At 41.6% G+C, this 18,042-nt stretch overlaps 1 protein-coding gene and 1 long non-coding RNA gene across 5 annotated transcripts in view; one reads left to right on the top strand and one right to left on the bottom strand.

Annotated features, from left to right (window-relative positions):
* LOC122975203 overlaps nucleotides 1–18,042 on the bottom strand; it is a 30,976-nt gene extending 12,934 nt beyond the window's left edge. The window contains exon 1 of the long non-coding RNA XR_006400595.1: nucleotides 17,868–18,042. This is a non-coding gene — a long non-coding RNA (uncharacterized LOC122975203). The remainder of the gene's footprint in view (nucleotides 1–17,867) is intronic.
* On the top strand, nucleotides 4,633–9,156 carry LOC122975202 (protein NYNRIN-like). Of its 4 annotated transcripts, none has more exons than XM_044343502.1 (3): nucleotides 4,633–8,339; nucleotides 8,429–8,663; nucleotides 8,854–9,156. In XM_044343502.1, exons 1-3 carry the CDS (start codon nucleotides 4,756–4,758, stop codon nucleotides 9,043–9,045), a joined length of 4,011 nt encoding a protein of 1,336 aa, XP_044199437.1. In that variant the 5' UTR covers nucleotides 4,633–4,755; the 3' UTR covers nucleotides 9,046–9,156. The 4 variants fall into 4 exon arrangements, with proteins under 4 accessions (XP_044199437.1, XP_044199438.1, XP_044199436.1 ...); XM_044343503.1 differs by having other exon boundaries at nucleotides 8,873–8,981; XM_044343501.1 differs by having other exon boundaries at nucleotides 8,432–9,156.

Genomic DNA, 18,042 nt, shown 5'->3' with positions numbered 1-18,042 from the left:
TAACTGCCAGCACATTCAAGTGTTTGCAGGCAAACTAAAAACAAAGGCGCTGGTTGGCTGAACCCTGCCACCCCACCCACAATCAATGCCCCACTAGGCCATTGATTGACTGATCCTACTACCCAACATTTTCAACAGTCCTCCAAACAAGACAAGACATGCTGTTGGTCCGTGCCTTCCAAAATGACACATTTAAGAGTTTTTTGATATGACGCCACTATGGACAGGATGATATTGCCATTTCAATAGTAATGTTTTCTGATCTTACACTGCTGTGGTTATGGTTTAGTTGGCCTGGCACACATTCCTATCTCTTCTGTTACCTGTAGACATCACTCTAGCTAATCAACCTTCTTCCTTTTAAAACATGTCTGTTGATGTGCATCTCATTAGCTTCCACCATGCACAGATACTGTAGATGGTAAACTGGATGAAAACTAGTCAAATATTGTGACATTAAAGCTACGCCCAAAGGACAGTCCAAACCTTCTGCCTTAACAGCTGTGAGCTCTCTAGACTGAAAATGGAATACACACCAGAAAACATTTGTTTCTCCAGCAAAAGTTGGAGACACTATAAAAACATTATAGAAGCTACCAATCTGTCACCAAGATGAGACATACATGACAGAAGCTACTGTCTGCTCTGAAAAACATGATACAGAATTCTTTCAATGTGTTATCAATGTTACAATTTTTCCATGAAAACTGGAAGAATGCTTGCCAATTTTACCAATCACCTCAGTTTATTTCATGAAAATGATCTAGTACAGAACCATTGATCTAGTGGCAACATCAAGACACAAACTTCCAGACTGCAATATAAAGAACTTTGCTTCCCTAGAAGTTGTCTTCTCAAGGACCACTTACCCACAGGCTATGTATCACTGCAAACATGTTAATGAGCAGAGCTACACTGCATGTAGGTGTTATGGATATTCCATAACTGACCAGGACAACAGAATGTCAAGCTGTACTCTTCTGTTCTCTCAAACAGAAGATAACACATGTTGTTTAATAAACCAGGAGCCTCACAGGCGAACCAAGGCCAGAATGCAGGTCATCATCAGACGCAACAAGACAAACCAAAGATACAGATTTAGGTCATAGGTTTATGATTCGGAACTGACGAACTAGTTTCTATGATTGGCTTAAAGGCTGGTTTTGGACTGTGAGGGTCAGACGAGTTTGGGGACACCGTACGAACAGGAGGTGTCCCTTGAGTCGCTCTCCCTTGCAAGGTTCTTCATTAAAGTTTTCCCAGAATCATCATACGAAGTTTGGTTTGGTCTTCTCTTCTTCAAACTGACAACTGCCAGTGCATCAGCTCCGAAAATCCACAACAATTTGGCGTCACGAACAGGATTTCAACACAACAAAGATGTGGTAAGTGCATAATTTTATTTTATTATTGTGCCTTACCATGTCTGCGTTTGACGAAATCACAAAGAAACTGTGCATCACTTTCACTTTAAAGGTGGTCACAAAGTGAACAAAAAAAAAAAAGCAAAAAGCTGATGGTTAAAGAATCTAAACACATGAAAATGTGTTGAAACTGTGCAGTGATAAGCAGGTGCAAAGCATGTGGTTGTGAAGAGGTAAAAAAAGGCAGAGTTGAGTGAGTCTTAACTCCTGCAGTGCCACAAAAGTGGCTGGGATTTCTGGGCTAGCTTCGGGCTACGTCCGGCACAGGGGGACCCACCTGAGGTTTAAACTATAGAAAAGACGTTTTCGGGGTAGGATTTGGCCTATTTCGTTTAAGCCAAGACCGGGGATCATCCACTCTGTGTCCTGTGAGAAATGTTTTCAGACTTGGGATTCTAAGTCCTAGAGTCGGGCGCCGGTAAAAATTTTTTCAAACAATAAACAGTGTACACAAGACGAAGAGTTGCTTCGTCGGTTTGGCTTCAGATCACTGCTATTGCACCAGGAAGAGAGGTGTAAAAAAAAAAAAGAACTTCGGTGATGCTGGGAAAGTTTTGATGTGTCTGTTTTGTGTTTGATGTGTTTGTTTGTGTGATGTTTTTAATGTAAATGTGTTAAAATGGGCAACAACACGTCTAAAGCAGTGAGTAGAACACAATCTACTACAAAATTAATTCATTCACCAAAACACAAGAGAAAGAACAAATCTGTTTCAGTAGGAAACAAACGCACCAATTCAGAAGTAAAAGGTCAATCTGCCATTGATAAGCTTCCCGAAGCAAACCCCCACACACTCACAGATGCACAATATAGAGCAATGTTTTCTCCACAATCTCCGGCGGGAGTTGTTGGTAGATTGAAAGGATGGGCTTTTGTGTTTCCATTTTCTTCCCTTATGAATCAGTGGACAGATGGCGAATGGCCATACGAAGGAGCGTTTGATAGAGATAAGCTTCAGATTGCTGAGTACAATGTTAACCCAGATTTTGGAAATCCATCTTGGGATAGTGCGTATATGAAAGATTGTGTAAATGTGTGGTTAACTGTTGCTCGTCAGAGGTGTGGAGTGAGTCTGGATGAAAAAAGAGTTGATCGTTTTTCTGATGAGTTCAGAGCAGCAGTGGAGAAATGTGTTAAATGTGTGACAGCATGTCACTTGCCTATGTTGGAAGCAGAGTTGCAAACCAGAGCTACAGAAATGATGAAAATTAAACAGAGGCATGGTGAGAATGTGAAGGCCATTTCCAAAGCTATCATATACGGTTGGGCAAAACGGCAAACTGATGCTCCCTCTCCACAAACTTTGTTGACCATTGTATCCAAAGCTGGAGTGCCTTTGCAAGAGTCACACACAAACAAAACAATGATTTCAATTTTTCCACAACTTTCACCTTCAAACCCCTTTTCAGCTGCTAACATGACTGATCAAACCATTTCACAACAAGCAAAGACTGACGATGAATTTCTCTTACTAGCCGCAGCTGTTGAGGGACAAAGACTACAGACTGAAGTAGAAAATAGAGAAGAGCAGATAGCAGTTAGAGAAAGGGAAAGAGTTAAACAGGAAAAGAAAGATAGAACCGACGAAGAAAAAGCTAGGAAAGCTGCAGAAAAAGAAAAGAAAGCTAATTTGTCATTCAAACAGGAAAAAAGCCAGAAAAGAAAGGAAAAGAAAAGACATTTAGCTGCCGTTGCTGAAGAAACAGAGATAGACACTCAGGACAGCTCAGGAGAAAGTGAGGTAGAACTTGAGTTACAAGGAGCCAGAGGTAAGGGGGAGGAGTCTGACACAGACCATAGTGACGACACAGAACCTGCAGTCAGGCCAAAGATGACACAGAGACGAGGTACAACTAGAATGACACATTCACATCTGGAAAGACATACAAGATCGAAAACTAACATTTTAGAGCCCCCTCTAAACATTACATCCACCTCAATAAATGCTCCAAAAATCATGGTTGGCAACACAGCTGTCTGCAAACCATGGACTCCTGCTGAGATAGTTGGAATGACACAAAATGCCCCCAATCCGACCACAAACCCAGATGAATACTGGGGATGGTTAAGATATGTATGCTCTGTGTATAACTGTCTGATACCTGATGTTGAACAATTACTTGCTGGCTCATACAGAACGGAGTGGGATTTGTGCAAAGGTGAATTTCTTTTCCCTGCTCGGACAGAGGATGGCCAGTGGCCTCCTCATAGAACCATGATTGACTGGTTAAATGAAGAAGCAAAAACAGCAATAAGAAAATGTGCACGACAGCGCACTGACTTTAATAAAGTAATTCACTGTGTCCAAGATGCATATGAAACTGTACCTGAGTTTGTTAACAGATTTACACGTACTTGGGATAGCAATGCAGGAATAGGACGAGAAGGAAATGAATATTTTGTTGTTACAACCTTTGTGCAAAATCTAAAACCAAATGTTGCAGCTGCATACAAATTGTCTGTCACCGATTGGCAAACCAAAGACTGGAAAGCAACGGTAAACAAAATGATGGCGCTAGATAGGTGTGAAGTTTTTGCTGAAGACAAATCTGCCTCCTTCCCAAAACAAATGTTACAGCATGCGCGACAGGGGGGTGGACAACAGCATTTCAAAAACAATAACAAGCGAAAACCGGGAAAGTGTCACAAATGTGGGAAAGCGGGACATTGGGCTAATGAGTGTAGAAGTGGTGGTCGTCAGAACAAGCAAAATTACCCATTCCAGGATCACCAAACAAGGAATTTCCAACAAACAGCCCCCCTTGCTTTACAACAACAACAACAACAACCACTACCACCTCCTCCACATGTTGATAATGTGAATCATGGACAATATTACAATCAAGCATAGAGAGGCCATAGAGGGGCAGGATCAGAAAAAACATTTCCCATTCAAGCAGCTGTAATTCGACTTTCAAAAGATCCTTCAGAAGATCCAATAATGCCTGTTGAAGTAAATGGTAGTAGAGTTGACATTATGGTAGATAGTGGGGCCACAATTTCCACTGTTAAAGCTGATGAGCATGTATGTACACCAACACCTAATTTTGTCACCACCGTGGGTGTTTCCGGCGTTCCTGTTGTCGAGCCACTATCACAGAGAGCTAAAATAACTGTTGAAGGTTCAGATGTGCAACATACTTTCCTGATTTCTGAGAAAAGTCCAATTAATCTCATGGGACGAGATTTACTTTGCAAGTTACATGCCACCATTCAATGCACACCTGATGGATTGTTTTTAAGCCTACCTGATGTGAAGGCTGCTCATGCATTTCAGTTTTTGAAAACTATTGCTGATTGTTTGTATTGTTGGTCATTGACTGATTTTAACATGGCTTCCAGTTTCACAGTATCTAGCATTCAAAAAATTGCTCAAATTTCACCAGCATGTGCAACACAGATGTCTGCCATGAGGCCTGTACTACAGTGTCACTGTACAGCAGCATTTAACCCCCCAGAGGTGTACAAACAATTAGCTGATGTGTTTTTGAATACACAAGAGGGGTTGGAGTGTGAACAATGTTTGTTTGTTGGTCCACAGGGATGTGCAATTCCAATTCGGTTATCTGACGCACAGCGCAAATTGGTTAATGATAAAGATTCATTTCCATACATCACTGTAGCTGTCTCTCCTGGCTGTGACCCACAACAGCTTGAAAGCATGGTGGCACAGTGCCAGGCATTGAGAGGAGCTGCGCAGACTCCTCAAACTCAAACAATAACACACTTGGGCCTTGAGCTGTACATGTTATCTTTAACTGAGCACATCCAGCTACCTCAGAGTAGGTTTGTTTTGCAACAACCACCCCTCCCCACACAGTATGGGCCTCCATCAGAGCTTTCAGAGGTTCCATCTATTTTATGGGCTAAACATAAAAACCATGTGGGTTTTGTGAATTCGGCTCCACCTCACGAAGTCACACTCAAACCTGGTGCTAAACTACCAATGGTCAGGCAATACAATTTGCCACACAAGTCAATTGCTGGTATTGAAGGTGTAATTCAGTCTTTACTGGATCAAGGTGTGTTGGTTCAAACAACAAGCCCATGTAACACACCCATTTTACCCATTCCAAAAGCAAACCGCCCAGATGAATGGCGTTTTGTACAAGATTTGCAAGCTATTAATAGCATTGTAGTGCCAACAGCTCCAATTGTGCCAGACACAAATTCGATTTTAGCTTCACTACCATCCAACTCAACACACTACACAGTCATTGATTTGAGTTCAGCTTTTTTCTCAATCCCGTTGCATCCAGATAGCCAGTATCTGTTTGCATTCACATTCAAAGGAAAACAGTACACCTGGCAGCGTTTGCCTCAGGGTTTTGTCGAGAGTCCTACAGTTTACGCAGCAGCAGTGAAACGGGACTTGGATGACCTCCACTTTCCAGGGGGCTCCACTCTCCTACAGTATGCAGATGACCTCCTGATAGCTTCATCATCACAGGAAGCTTGTCGAACGGACTCCATCTTGCTCCTACAGAGACTAGCTGAGTGTGGTCATAGAGCATCACTTGCCAAACTGCAATTTTGTCGGCCTGAGGTGACATACTTGGGTCATGTTTTGAAAAATGGACAGCGCCTGTTGTCACCGGAGAGGTTGAAACTGCTGGTTAACATGCCTCCTCCCACAACCAAGAAACAAATGCTCTCGTTCTTGGGGATGGCGAATTATTGCAGACATTGGATCTTTGAGTATGCTGCTATGGACTCTGTTTTGCGAAACGCCACACTGCAATCAGCTCCTCCCAAGGTGCAGTGGACTGAGGACATGAACAAAGCTTTTCAGGACTTGAAACATGCTCTCACCTTGGCTCCGGCATTGGGGCTGCCGGACTATCATCAGCCGTTCCATCTGCATGTACATGAACGAGATGGCTTTGCTACAGGCATTCTCGTGCAAAAACATGGGTCTCATTACCGTCCAGTTGCGTACTACTCCTCTCGACTAACCCCTGTGGTTCTTGGCATGCCAGGTTGCTTAAGAGCGGTGGCCGCCGTTGCCATCATGATTGAGAAATCTTCTCCAATTGTACTGGCTCATGACTGTGTTGTGCACGTTCCACATGCAGTACTTCACATCTTGAACACATCTGCTACCCAACACATGACAGCTGCACGTCGTTCAGGCTATGAAGCAATCATTCTTCATAGTCCACACATCACTTTAAAACGCTCACCTCCATTGAATCCAGCTACTCTCCTTCCATTGATTGACACAGATGATGAGCATGATTGCATCACAACTATTGACCTGTGTACATCCCCAAGGCCAGACTTGTTGCAGACACCAATACCCAATTCTGATTTGATTTTTTACACTGATGGTTCAGCTAGCAGACCATCTGATAGCACACATCTAGCTGGCTATGCAGTAGTTAACGATTGGGGGGTAGTAGAGGCAAAAGCACTGCCTCCAGGTACCTCTGCTCAAGCAGCAGAACTGTATGCTCTAACTAGAGCGTGTATTCTTGCTTCTGGTAAGGTGGCTACTATTTACACTGACTCAAGATATGCATTTGGTGCTGCTCATGATTTTGGCCAGTTATGGAAGATGAGAGGTTTTGTGTCATCTTCTGGAAAACCACTACAGCATCACACTTTGGTTAATGACCTGTTAGATGCTATTTTGCGCCCATCTCAGCTTGCAATCATCAAATGTGCTGCTCACACGAATGGAACTGATCCTGTTTCACGAGGAAATGCAATGGCTGACACTGCAGCCAAACAAGCGGCACTTTCCTCTCCCTCTTTGGTACTTCAATGTGCCTCCACACAACCTACCAATCCAATTCCAGTTCCTTCCGCTAATGATGTCGTGACAATGCAAAATCACGCTGATGACAGGGAGCGAAGTCTTTGGTTGCGTAAAGGTTGTAAAGTTGACGCGGAGTCTGGCTTGTGGCTCCACCCTGATGGTCGACCGGTTTGCCCTCGAGCTCTCCTTCATGTACTGGCACGTGTGACGCATGGTCCAGCGCATGTTGGAAGAGGGGTGATGAATGATGTTATTCGCTCACAGTGGTTTGCTCCAGGCATTACTCAAGTTTCACAAACACTTGTGGATAGTTGTATGATATGTCAACAGACCAGAAAAAAGAATAGCACAGTGAAACATGACCACTTAGAACCCCCATCAGGTCCTTTTGTAAATATGCAAATAGATTTTGTACATATGCCAAGCTCACAAGGCTTCAAATACTTGCTAGTCATAACCGACAGGTTCTCGAAGTGGGTAGAAGCTTTTGCAACGAAAAAAGAAGATGCAAGAACAGTTGTAAAGTGTCTGCTAAAAGAGGTAATCCCTAGGTACGGAGTGCCGCAGGGAATAGATAGCGACAGAGGTCCAGCTTTTGTGTCAAAAATCACTCAGGGACTGTCAGAAATCTTAGGATTTAAGTGGCAGTTACATGTTCCTTATCATCCACAGAGTTCAGGTCAAGTTGAGAGAATGAATGCAACTATCAAAGACAGATTGACCAAAACAGTCCTAGCCACAGGCCTGAAATGGCCTGATGCACTGCCGATTGTGCTGTACTCCATTCGGAGTGCACCAAGTGCAACTACAGGACTGAGTCCTCACGAGGTGCTGATGGGAAGACCAATGTCCACAGGGACAAGTCCCCCACTGACACCACACAAAGCTACTCTGCTTTGGACGGATGAGTTCATGACTGAGTATGTGAAAAGACTAACAGAGATTTTGAGAAAGTATCATTTACAGGTGGCTGACAGACTCCCCAAACCATCGGAAGAACCAATTCATTCCTTTCGAGAAGGTGACCTGGTATTAATCAAATCTCTGGAAAAAGTGTCTTTGTCTCCTAGGTGGAAAGGTCCATACCAGGTGCTGCTGACTACTAGGACGGCCCTGAAGGTCGAAGGCAGAGCAGAATGGATCCACGCCACAAGGTGCAGACTGGCCCCCCCAACCACTGGCGGAGGAGAGCAGAGCCCTGGCAGGTAACCGGATGGTTACTCCTTTTCTCTCTCCTGTTTAGTAGGTTCGGGCAGGGGACAGGTCAAGTCGGTCCAAATGAGAGAGAGACAGGAGTCTCTCTGATTCCAGGCGAAGGAGAGCGGAAAGGCTTTCCTTCTCATGACACAGTCGGTGCCATGAACCCAGTGCCCCATGGACAGGGGCGCCCTTTGCAGAATGATCCAGAAAATGCAGACCAAGAGCCAGATCTTGGACATACGGACAAATCAATGAGCCCATTGGGACTCTACAACACTGTAAGTCCTGACAAAACAGTGAGATACATTGACAATGCTGCAATGAGAGAGTCTGAAGAAAAAGAGTCAGAAAAGACTGATGGACATATTTTACCAGCTCTCTCCCGAGTTAAACGAATTGTGAATTCTATTGTTTTTAAATGTCCTATTGACAGATGTAAAATGAATGATTGTAATATTGCATATCCAGTTACTTTTTCTCGAGGTAGATGGCGGTGGTCTACATATGATAAAACACTGTTTGAGACGAAGCAGAGTTCATCCACGTCGACGAAGGAGGATGGATTCCACATCACCATGCATCGTATGTGCTAGTAACCTCTCCATGGTGATGGCCCTCTACTGTACGCAAAGTGCATGGGTTGAAGACTTCACTTTGTGATTGATTTGTTTTATTGTTATGATGTAATCAAATGTTTGTATGACTCCCCTTTAAGTTGCTAGGATTTCATCTAGTAAGAGGCAGGAAGTGTCTTGTCTTAGGTTGTTTGCGCATTGACTGGTGACCTCTGTCAATGACCTCCTTTAACGCTTTGGTGTTCTAGGAGATCTTCTTTGAGGATTTGCCTCACTACTGCCCCTGGTGGTTGGAAGACAGAACTCATGGGTCACATGACAGTTGTTTTAAAGGGGTACATAAGAGGGGTTTTTTTATCTAATTTACTGATTGTTTGCTTTTATTGTTATTGCATTATGTGTTTAAATGATTATGTGTTTTGATGATTTTACTTTTGATTTTGTTCAATGCAATTGTTGATTCTTGTATTACTTTTGTGTGAGAATTGTTATCTGTTGTGCGGATGTTGTTTCTACTCTGTTTGTGCCCTTACAGTCCACCAGTCCAGTCATAAATTGGTAATTTGTATTGATCTTTTGATCAATAAGAGGGGATTGTTATGGATATTCCATAACTGACCAGGACAACAGAATGTCAAGCTGTACTCTTCTGTTCTCTCAAACAGAAGATAACACATGTTGTTTAATAAACCAGGAGCCTCACAGGCGAACCAAGGCCAGAATGCAGGTCATCATCAGACGCAACAAGACAAACCAAAGATACAGATTTAGGTCATAGGTTTATGATTCGGAACTGACGAACTAGTTTCTATGATTGGCTTAAAGGCTGGTTTTGGACTGTGAGGGTCAGACGAGTTTGGGGACACCGTACGAACAGGAGGTGTCCCTTGAGTCGCTCTCCCTTGCAAGGTTCTTCATTAAAGTTTTCCCAGAATCATCATACGAAGTTTGGTTTGGTCTTCTCTTCTTCAAACTGACAACTGCCAGTGCATCAGCTCCGAAAATCCACAACAGTAGGAAACACTAAGCTTTTTAGAATTAATTTAGGGCAAAAAAAGTAGCAGAATCTTATTCTTAAAGTTTTACAAATGAAAAATGTTGCATATTACAGTAATTAGGAAGTGTGTGTGTCATGTTTTTCTGTGTAGAAATTTTTAAAGATGGCATAACTGCACAAAACAGTCCCAAAATTGTCATCAATTGAAGTGCAGATTGTGAGATCCTAAAGGGAGCACTTAAACAAGGGATTCTCTCACAATCAGCACCTAAAACAGTGCGGGACACATCAAGCCTATCCAGAGTTTCCGTATATGCGTCATATACGGCCCCATTTACACCTGGAATTAACATGTGATCTGTATCTGGATACAGAATCTGAATAATTATATCCGATCCACGAGCCTTTGCATTTACACCTTGGATTAATAAGTGCTTGTTATCTTCTATCCACATAGTGATTGGATCTTGATATGCAAATTAGCTGGGCGGGGTTAGGGGACTTCCCAGGTCAGGGGAAGCAATGCTGTGGATGGGTGTCATTCATTTTTTTCACGAGGGAAGACTTTCTACTGTAACTGCTGCTGCTACTTGCTAGCAGGAAGAGGAGGTGTTAGGTGACCTTTCAACCTGCTGGGTGGATGTTTTTCTTCAGAACGTGGTCACGCTGTACAGATTACATTTACACTTGAGCTCACATTCATACTGTGAGCCTGACCACCTCCAGATGTGGTCTGGCTCATCTGATCGCAATGTGTTGAGTGCATTTACATCTTGCATTAATGAGTTTTTCTTTCTTCAGATACGCTCTCATATTCAGATATGTTAATGCAAAGTATAAATTCAACAATAAACAAATCAAAAAGTACCACTAAACTAACCAACCACCTTGTTAAAAAATAGGCATTGAAAAATGTATTGCCATATTTAATTGTCTTTATAAGCATTTGTCTTGATTGTCCTAAAAAGCCCATGTTTATGCACCCACGGATTCTGGTGAAAATTTATAACGTTCACTAGACTGTTGCAACTATTTTCCTTCTTGGTATTCTGTGGCAGCCATACAGACAAACAGAAACAGTCTGTGGCTGAACGATCACATCTCGAGCACAGTTCCTGCCTCCAATCAGGCAATTTTTCACACTGAAGTAAACAGTCCTCTCCTCAGACCTCACCATTACTCTTGAACCCACGTGGAGACAGATACGACAGTAATATTAGGAAACAGTGACAATGGCCCTGTGCTAGGATAAGATTCTTTGTCTGAGAAAGGTTTTTGTGAAGATGGGACCTTTTGTTGTTCCTGCAGTCTTTTTTTTATGTTATGCTGTATTGGCTGAATCAGATATTTGTCCAATCTCTTGCCCAGCACAGAACTAACAGCCTCGAGTGTTTAGCTCATGGGCTCTTCAGCAGAGATGTTTTTTGACAGAAGGGGTTTGAATGTGAGCCATCTTGTTGAAGGCAGCCTTGAAAAGAGTCGTAGCCAGAGCAAACTCAAAAAGATGAAATGTACAACAACAAAAAAAAAGAGAGAAAATCCCTTAATTTAGTTTGGAGATGTCAGAGAAATGATGTTTTGCTCTCACCAACAACAACTGGCCCTTTCCAGGAAAATAAAATCTACAGCTGTTGAAAAGGGGAAAAAAATGAACAAAAAAGGCATATCATTCAGTTGCCAAACCAGTCCTGGCCAACTCTCTATTTTCCAGATCAATTTGCCTGCAGAGTGGTGTGCCATCTCCATTTGCATTGTTTTTAACTGCTGTTTGGCTCCTGGGAGAAGATAATCCCAGTGTAACAACAGCGTTATCTCATGCAAAAGAGGAACTGAGCTTTTCACACAAACAAAAGGAGGCTGGCGATTGGCTGAGAGACAGCTGTCCCTGCTGCTGTCGGCCTATCGGTGACCTTGAGGGAGCAAGGAGGAGGTTGAGTTCGACTGCTGTTATCACTGGCAGACACCGTATCACCTGTGTGTGGGGGGAGGCTGCATGTGTGTGTGTGTGTGTTTCGCTGTCTGAGTGCATCTGTCTGCGCATATTTGTATTCAGTCTACAGCTTACACCACCTGCATATTCATACTGATAGGGGAGAGGATTTACTCTGTGTGTATGTGTGTGTGTGTGTTTGTAACAAAAAAACAGCTAAATTTCCCTTCTGGTTGAATGAGAGGACACATCGGTACACATACATACACATTTGGTTGCTGACCTCATGTTTTCCTAACTGCTGACAATGAGAACACTTCTCAGGAAAATAAGCAGAAAGGCAACGTCTACGGTGTTTCATGTACCTGCTGTGCTTACTTAAAGTCTCACAAACAGCCTGAGGACTGCATGCAAATCCACACCCACTCAGCAAATGTATTGAGATGTTTTATATGCAGTTATATGGTGGTTAATGGATTCTTTTATGTAAGTTATCCTCAAGCTGAACACACATTTATGGATTTATTTCAATGGCTCTAACCTTGGATTTTTCAGCTCATCCCCTTGAACCCGTTCAGAGAATTAAGCAAATATTTTTATTTTGGCAAACTTCTTTCAAAATCTGATTTCTGTCTACTATTATAGTGTATTCTGCCATTTCGATTGCTTTTTGAATTTGTTTTCCAGATGTGTGATGTCTAGTCATAGCTTAGCAACCGTAATGTCAGTCTTTGGATTACTCGACATGCTGAAGCAGTGTGCATGATTTGTGCATTTAAAGATTTTTTGAAAGACTGTCTTTTTTTTTTTTTTTTTGATCACTTTTCCAAAACCAAAAACACAAGAGCCAAAGTCAAAGGCAAAAAGTGCAAGGAACAGATCTAGCATTACTTCAAAGGCAAAGGAGCATATCATTAGCTTACTATGTGATTTCGTGGGATTACAGGTCACAAAAAACCTTGTTCAGGACTGACACATCCGCTGCGTGGGAGCCATGGATGTGTGTATATGCTACATCAGAGTTCAGCTTCTGTCCTGCTCTTTATTAAATTTGAGGAAGTTCATGCTTGAGCAGTCCCAGCCAGTGTTACCCGATATAGTGTTACGTTTGCCAAACTCATCTGTTAGTCTTCATCCTCATAACTTTTTTTTGTAAAAGTAAAATACATAGTTTGAAAAAATGAATAATGAAGCATGAATCTAACTTCTATGTTGATTGTCTAAGTATGTTTTTCTATTAAAAGCCTAAAAGAAAAACTACACAAAGACATTTTCTTATAATACTGTTTTATAATCTCACTGTACTATAATTATCTGTGTGGATCATCAGCAGTCAGGATGCTGACATTTTCCTTAGACAAACAGCTTTATAGCCTCAGTCCTTTAGCGTGTTATCATGTGAGCCATTAAGAGCATATTTATGACCCCTTTGCAGGCTTCTCTTTTAAAATGAGTCTGCTGGAGACCATGTTATCAACCAACTAATAGAGATAGCTAATTAACCCATTACCTGGCCTGCTACGTCACATATAATTTGCTTGTGACAGTTGTCATTTCAGCCGGCAAAACTGACAAAACTTGACATCTACCATTGAAATCAAGGACCAATTGTTTCAAAAATGTCAGAATTTCGAGTGGTAAATCTGCAAACTTTTATCGATGTAAACTTCGTGTGTCAAGCTAAACATAAGGGGGTGGGGCTTAGCGAAGGGTCAATTCAGGTGACAACAAATTGTGAGATCTCAACCATTCGATTCAAAGTGCTGAGGTGATCTCAGTAAATGTAATCATTCAGTGTGGAAGGATTTTTCAGCTCTTGGTTGTGTGTATGTAACTCACAGAGAGGTTAGTCATAAAATGTATTATGATAAGTTTTACAATCGACACCTGTGTGTGTGTGTGTGTGTGTGTGTGTGTGTGTGTGTGTGTGTGTGTGTGTGTGTGTGTGTGTGTGTGTGTGTGTGTGTGAGAACTCTCAGTCAAGGTTTTATGGAGTTTTCAGAAGCAGCAGAGACCAAGGTGACTTTTCTGCTCTTATCACCAACTTCCTGCTCTAATCACACAGAGAGGCTGAGCTGAGCCAGCTGACCAGCATTGCCTCTGCCGGGTGGTTTGGCAACAGGTGCTGCTCTGTGTGTGTGTGTGTGTGTGTGTGTGTGTGTGTGTGTGTGTGTGTGTAGAAAGAAAGAGAGGAAGGTGGTCTAGGACTAAAGCCAAAAAGCACAGACAGGGTCAAAGGGCAAGAGGATGTAGGAGCGCCAAATCTACAGACAGTCCACAAACACTGTGTCTGTCTCTTACACACACACACACACACACACACACGCACACACAAACTCCATAAACTCTAGTTTGAGTTATATAAACACTGCCCAGGACTTCTGATGAAGCAGAAATAACCTTGTTTAATTTGCGGAGCACAAATTCACACTTTTTTGGAGGTCATTTTGGTTCAAATCAAAAAATGTCAATGATTTATTTTTTATATGATAGTGAGTCATGAGAGATGTCATGAAAGGCTTTCCTACTAAAATACAATTTGAGTAAAGGCAAGCATGGGCAAGTGGAAGAGCAGCAACATTATGCTAATATGCTTTTACACAATTAAGATAACTTAGCTGACAGATATACTAGAGCTGCAACGATTAGTTGATTAGTTGCCAACTATCAAATTAATCGCCAATGCAATAAATCACCACCAGCAAGCAGCAAAGGCACCGGGTGTCTCTCATTAAGATTACCTTCCTCCTCCCCTGCATCTCCCTTTTTTCTCAGTCTGACATTATCTGGCCAGAAAAACTGTAAGCAATGAGATTATATGTGATACACATCCATGTGAGTCCAACATAAACCACCATGAATCACAGAGATGACCAATCATGACCTTGCCTCTAAGACATGTTTGCATAACTGAAACTCCAATCTGCAACCACACACGTATAAAAACAGTAGAATGGGCAACATGACAAGCTGAACTACTTTCTCAAAAAGACAGCTTGCCTTTTTCCATTCTTTCTTACTATTTGGGTCATTTAGAATATAAAACATTAAGTTTATGTGCTACTGAGCAGATGGTTAAGTGTTCCTGGATTTTTATTTCCCTGTACCACACTACATACGCAGCTTGCTAATGGCTAATTATATAAAGTATAATGGTTTAATAATGCTGAATAGTTAGAATGCAGATCTGAAATATGGGATTATTCATTTTATGTTCCACATTATCCTCTACTGCAGAATGATGAGACTTAGAATAGTGGAACTTTCACTAGTATTCAAACTTTATCAGAAATCTACAGAAAGGCAGAAACAAGTTGGCTCTGATTCTGACGCAAAGCCCGAATAAAGCACCATAAAACAATCTCACACCTATCTATCTTCCGCCCACACAGTTGGGAGAAAACAAAAAAGCGAGTGTGTGAACAATCTGCTCTTCGTTCTCTGTGCTGATGAGCTGTTTCACAGTCTGACGAAACCCATGGAGTCTGGCTGATGCCAGATGTCCCAGAATAGTGGGCTTTTCTTTCTGTACCTGTTATCTCTTTTCCAGGCACTTTGAATAACAAAGTGATCTGGCAGGGAGAAAAAAACCTGCTACATCCACATGTCTGAGTGATCTGTGATTATGGATATGATAGTGATGTGGCTTGATAAGGTTGGCAACTCAGTCCCTATAATCCAAGTAATGAATATCCTGAAGATTATGGCTTTTATATCCATAGCAGTTAACAACGCTCGTGTGCCGTCTGAAAAGTGTTCGAAAACAGAGTAAATATAAAGAATAAAACCATGACAAAGCAGGCTAATGGCCACTCATTCCTGCAAAGGTTGGCATGGCAACCTATCAAGCACACTAAAAGAGATACACCGATACTGCTGGAGGGCATATTTGACCATCAGATTGCTTGGCTGGAATGATTATCTCTATGAAAAATACAGAAAACAACAAATAAATGTCACAACTTCATGGAGCCAGCTGACACTTTAGCATGATGTACTGAAGTGTACCTGTATGTTTACTGATCATAATAATAATAATTGTAATACATTTTATGCACAGAACATTTTGCAAGGTACTCAAAGACACTACATAAGTTAAAATGATCATAGAAAAACAACACAATAAAAGCATTTAACACATCACACACCATGCTGACTTTCAGCACATTATGGACAGTGGATCATTCTCTATGCTACATGATCTTTGTTTAATGGATGAGGTTTATACTTTAGCACAATGATGTGTTTCATGCATCATTTCAAAACATTAGCAAACAGTACGAGTTCAGTACATCATGCAAAGGCTGTAATCAAGGCTGGATTACCAACCAAGCAACTGCCTTGGGGCCCAAAAACAATTAGTCTCACCACACACTAACAGAAAACCTGAGGCCAGGTAGTATCGAGCAGAGGAGTACTGTTTGGTCTCTGTGGCAACTTTATTATGAGCCTGTGTGCACTGTACTTAATGGGAACTTGGAGGAAACTGCTTACCTTCATTCCATAGGAACTAAACAACTCATTTTCGCCCCAGAACCCCTTAACAGGTTAATTTGGCCATTGCTTTAGTAAACTGTAGTCCACTGCTGATCAAAATGGTTTATCGGATGTTTTGCCTAATCAAGTGTTCTATTTAATAAATAGAAATTTACATACTGTAGTTACTCCAAACAAAAATGGAGCAGTCAAGTCTGCCTAATACAAATACTCATTTCACACAAGCATGTCCATATGTGTTGTGTATAGCACTGGAACATCCCTAAACATGTTTTATGCATAGTTAAAGCTGCTCTATTTGATATTTTATAACTAACAATGGGTCAAATAACTATGCATAATGTGAAAGGGCTTGCTAGTAGTGAACCCACAGAGAATTGTCTTCACTTTCCCTCAGCTCTACAGAGCTTTATACCATCTTTAATATGCCCTCAACGTTACTGTTTGGTTCACTCTCACCAGCATTGTTTTCAGCAGCAGCAGGCAGCTGTTTTCAGCAAAAAGCTCTATAAACATACTGAACACAACCTGCCAAGCACCAAACAGCAGCCAGACAAGCTGGCAACTTGCAACTAGCTGGTGAACATAGTGGATTGATTGCTAGCATCAAAACATAATGGAAACTGAATTTTAAAATATGTCCTACCTTGTATGTATGTCTACCTGCTGATGGGAATTAGCTAGTAACCAAATCTCTACATGGTCGCTAACAAATACATTCTGCAAGATACTAATAGTATCTTGATATAAGGGAAATATTCCACAACTAACATGTACCTAGACTGTAAAGAAACATGTTACTCTTATGCACGAGGCCTCTTCTTCTCTTTTAAAGTTAACCAAATTAGCAATAAGCAGGAGTTCAGCCATATATTCTATTATGATATACACAACCATAAACCAAGTTGAGTAAAGTATTTTCTAGTGTTCTAAATAACACACATGAGCTAATAGAAAAGCTGCAAAACAATTCTAAACCACCAGAGGAAAACATGCCCTAACCAGCAGACTCTTATCACGACAGACATTTTGACTTGTCATAGCAGGAAAAGCACAGGTGTAAATAATAACATTAATGAAGACTGAATTACATTTAGATGAGCCAGTTCCAGGGCTGTGCTCACTCACTCACATGGCTTACCGGGACAATTAGCCATCGTTAGTGTTATTATTTACACCTGTGCTTCTCCTGCTTTGACAAGTCAAAATGTCTGCTGTGAAAATGGTCCATTCAGTCCATGCAGAGTATTCGCATTTATCACCTGGACATTAGAAACAAGACAAGCATTGCAGGACAATTAGCTCAACTGCTATATGTGCATGTAATTTTTGATTAATACAACACAAATCAGTACACATACACTTCAAATGAATGCACAGAGATTCAACAGCATATGGCAAACTGACAGCCATTATGCCAGGAATTCACACTTTGAATCTGAACAGTAACAGCATAGCAGCACATCGCCTACTTAGCTTATACCCCGGCATGATGGCGAGTTGAAATCCGGTGAACAGGCCTCTGACTGAGTAGTCACAGTCTAACAACAAACACTGGAAAACTTGACTTTTGTCCAGCCTTCAGAACTGACAGCTGACAGGCATATTGAAAAGAGCTGAACCCTGTCAGCCAATTACAATGTGACTTCAGGGCTCTG

Source organism: Thunnus albacares, chromosome 23 (genome assembly GCF_914725855.1).
Source record: "Thunnus albacares chromosome 23, fThuAlb1.1, whole genome shotgun sequence".
In the NCBI taxonomy this organism is placed as follows: domain Eukaryota; kingdom Metazoa; phylum Chordata; class Actinopteri; order Scombriformes; family Scombridae; genus Thunnus; species Thunnus albacares.
The sequence above is the reverse complement of the archived record's forward strand: the minus strand, read 5'-3'. Positions and strand labels throughout refer to the sequence as shown.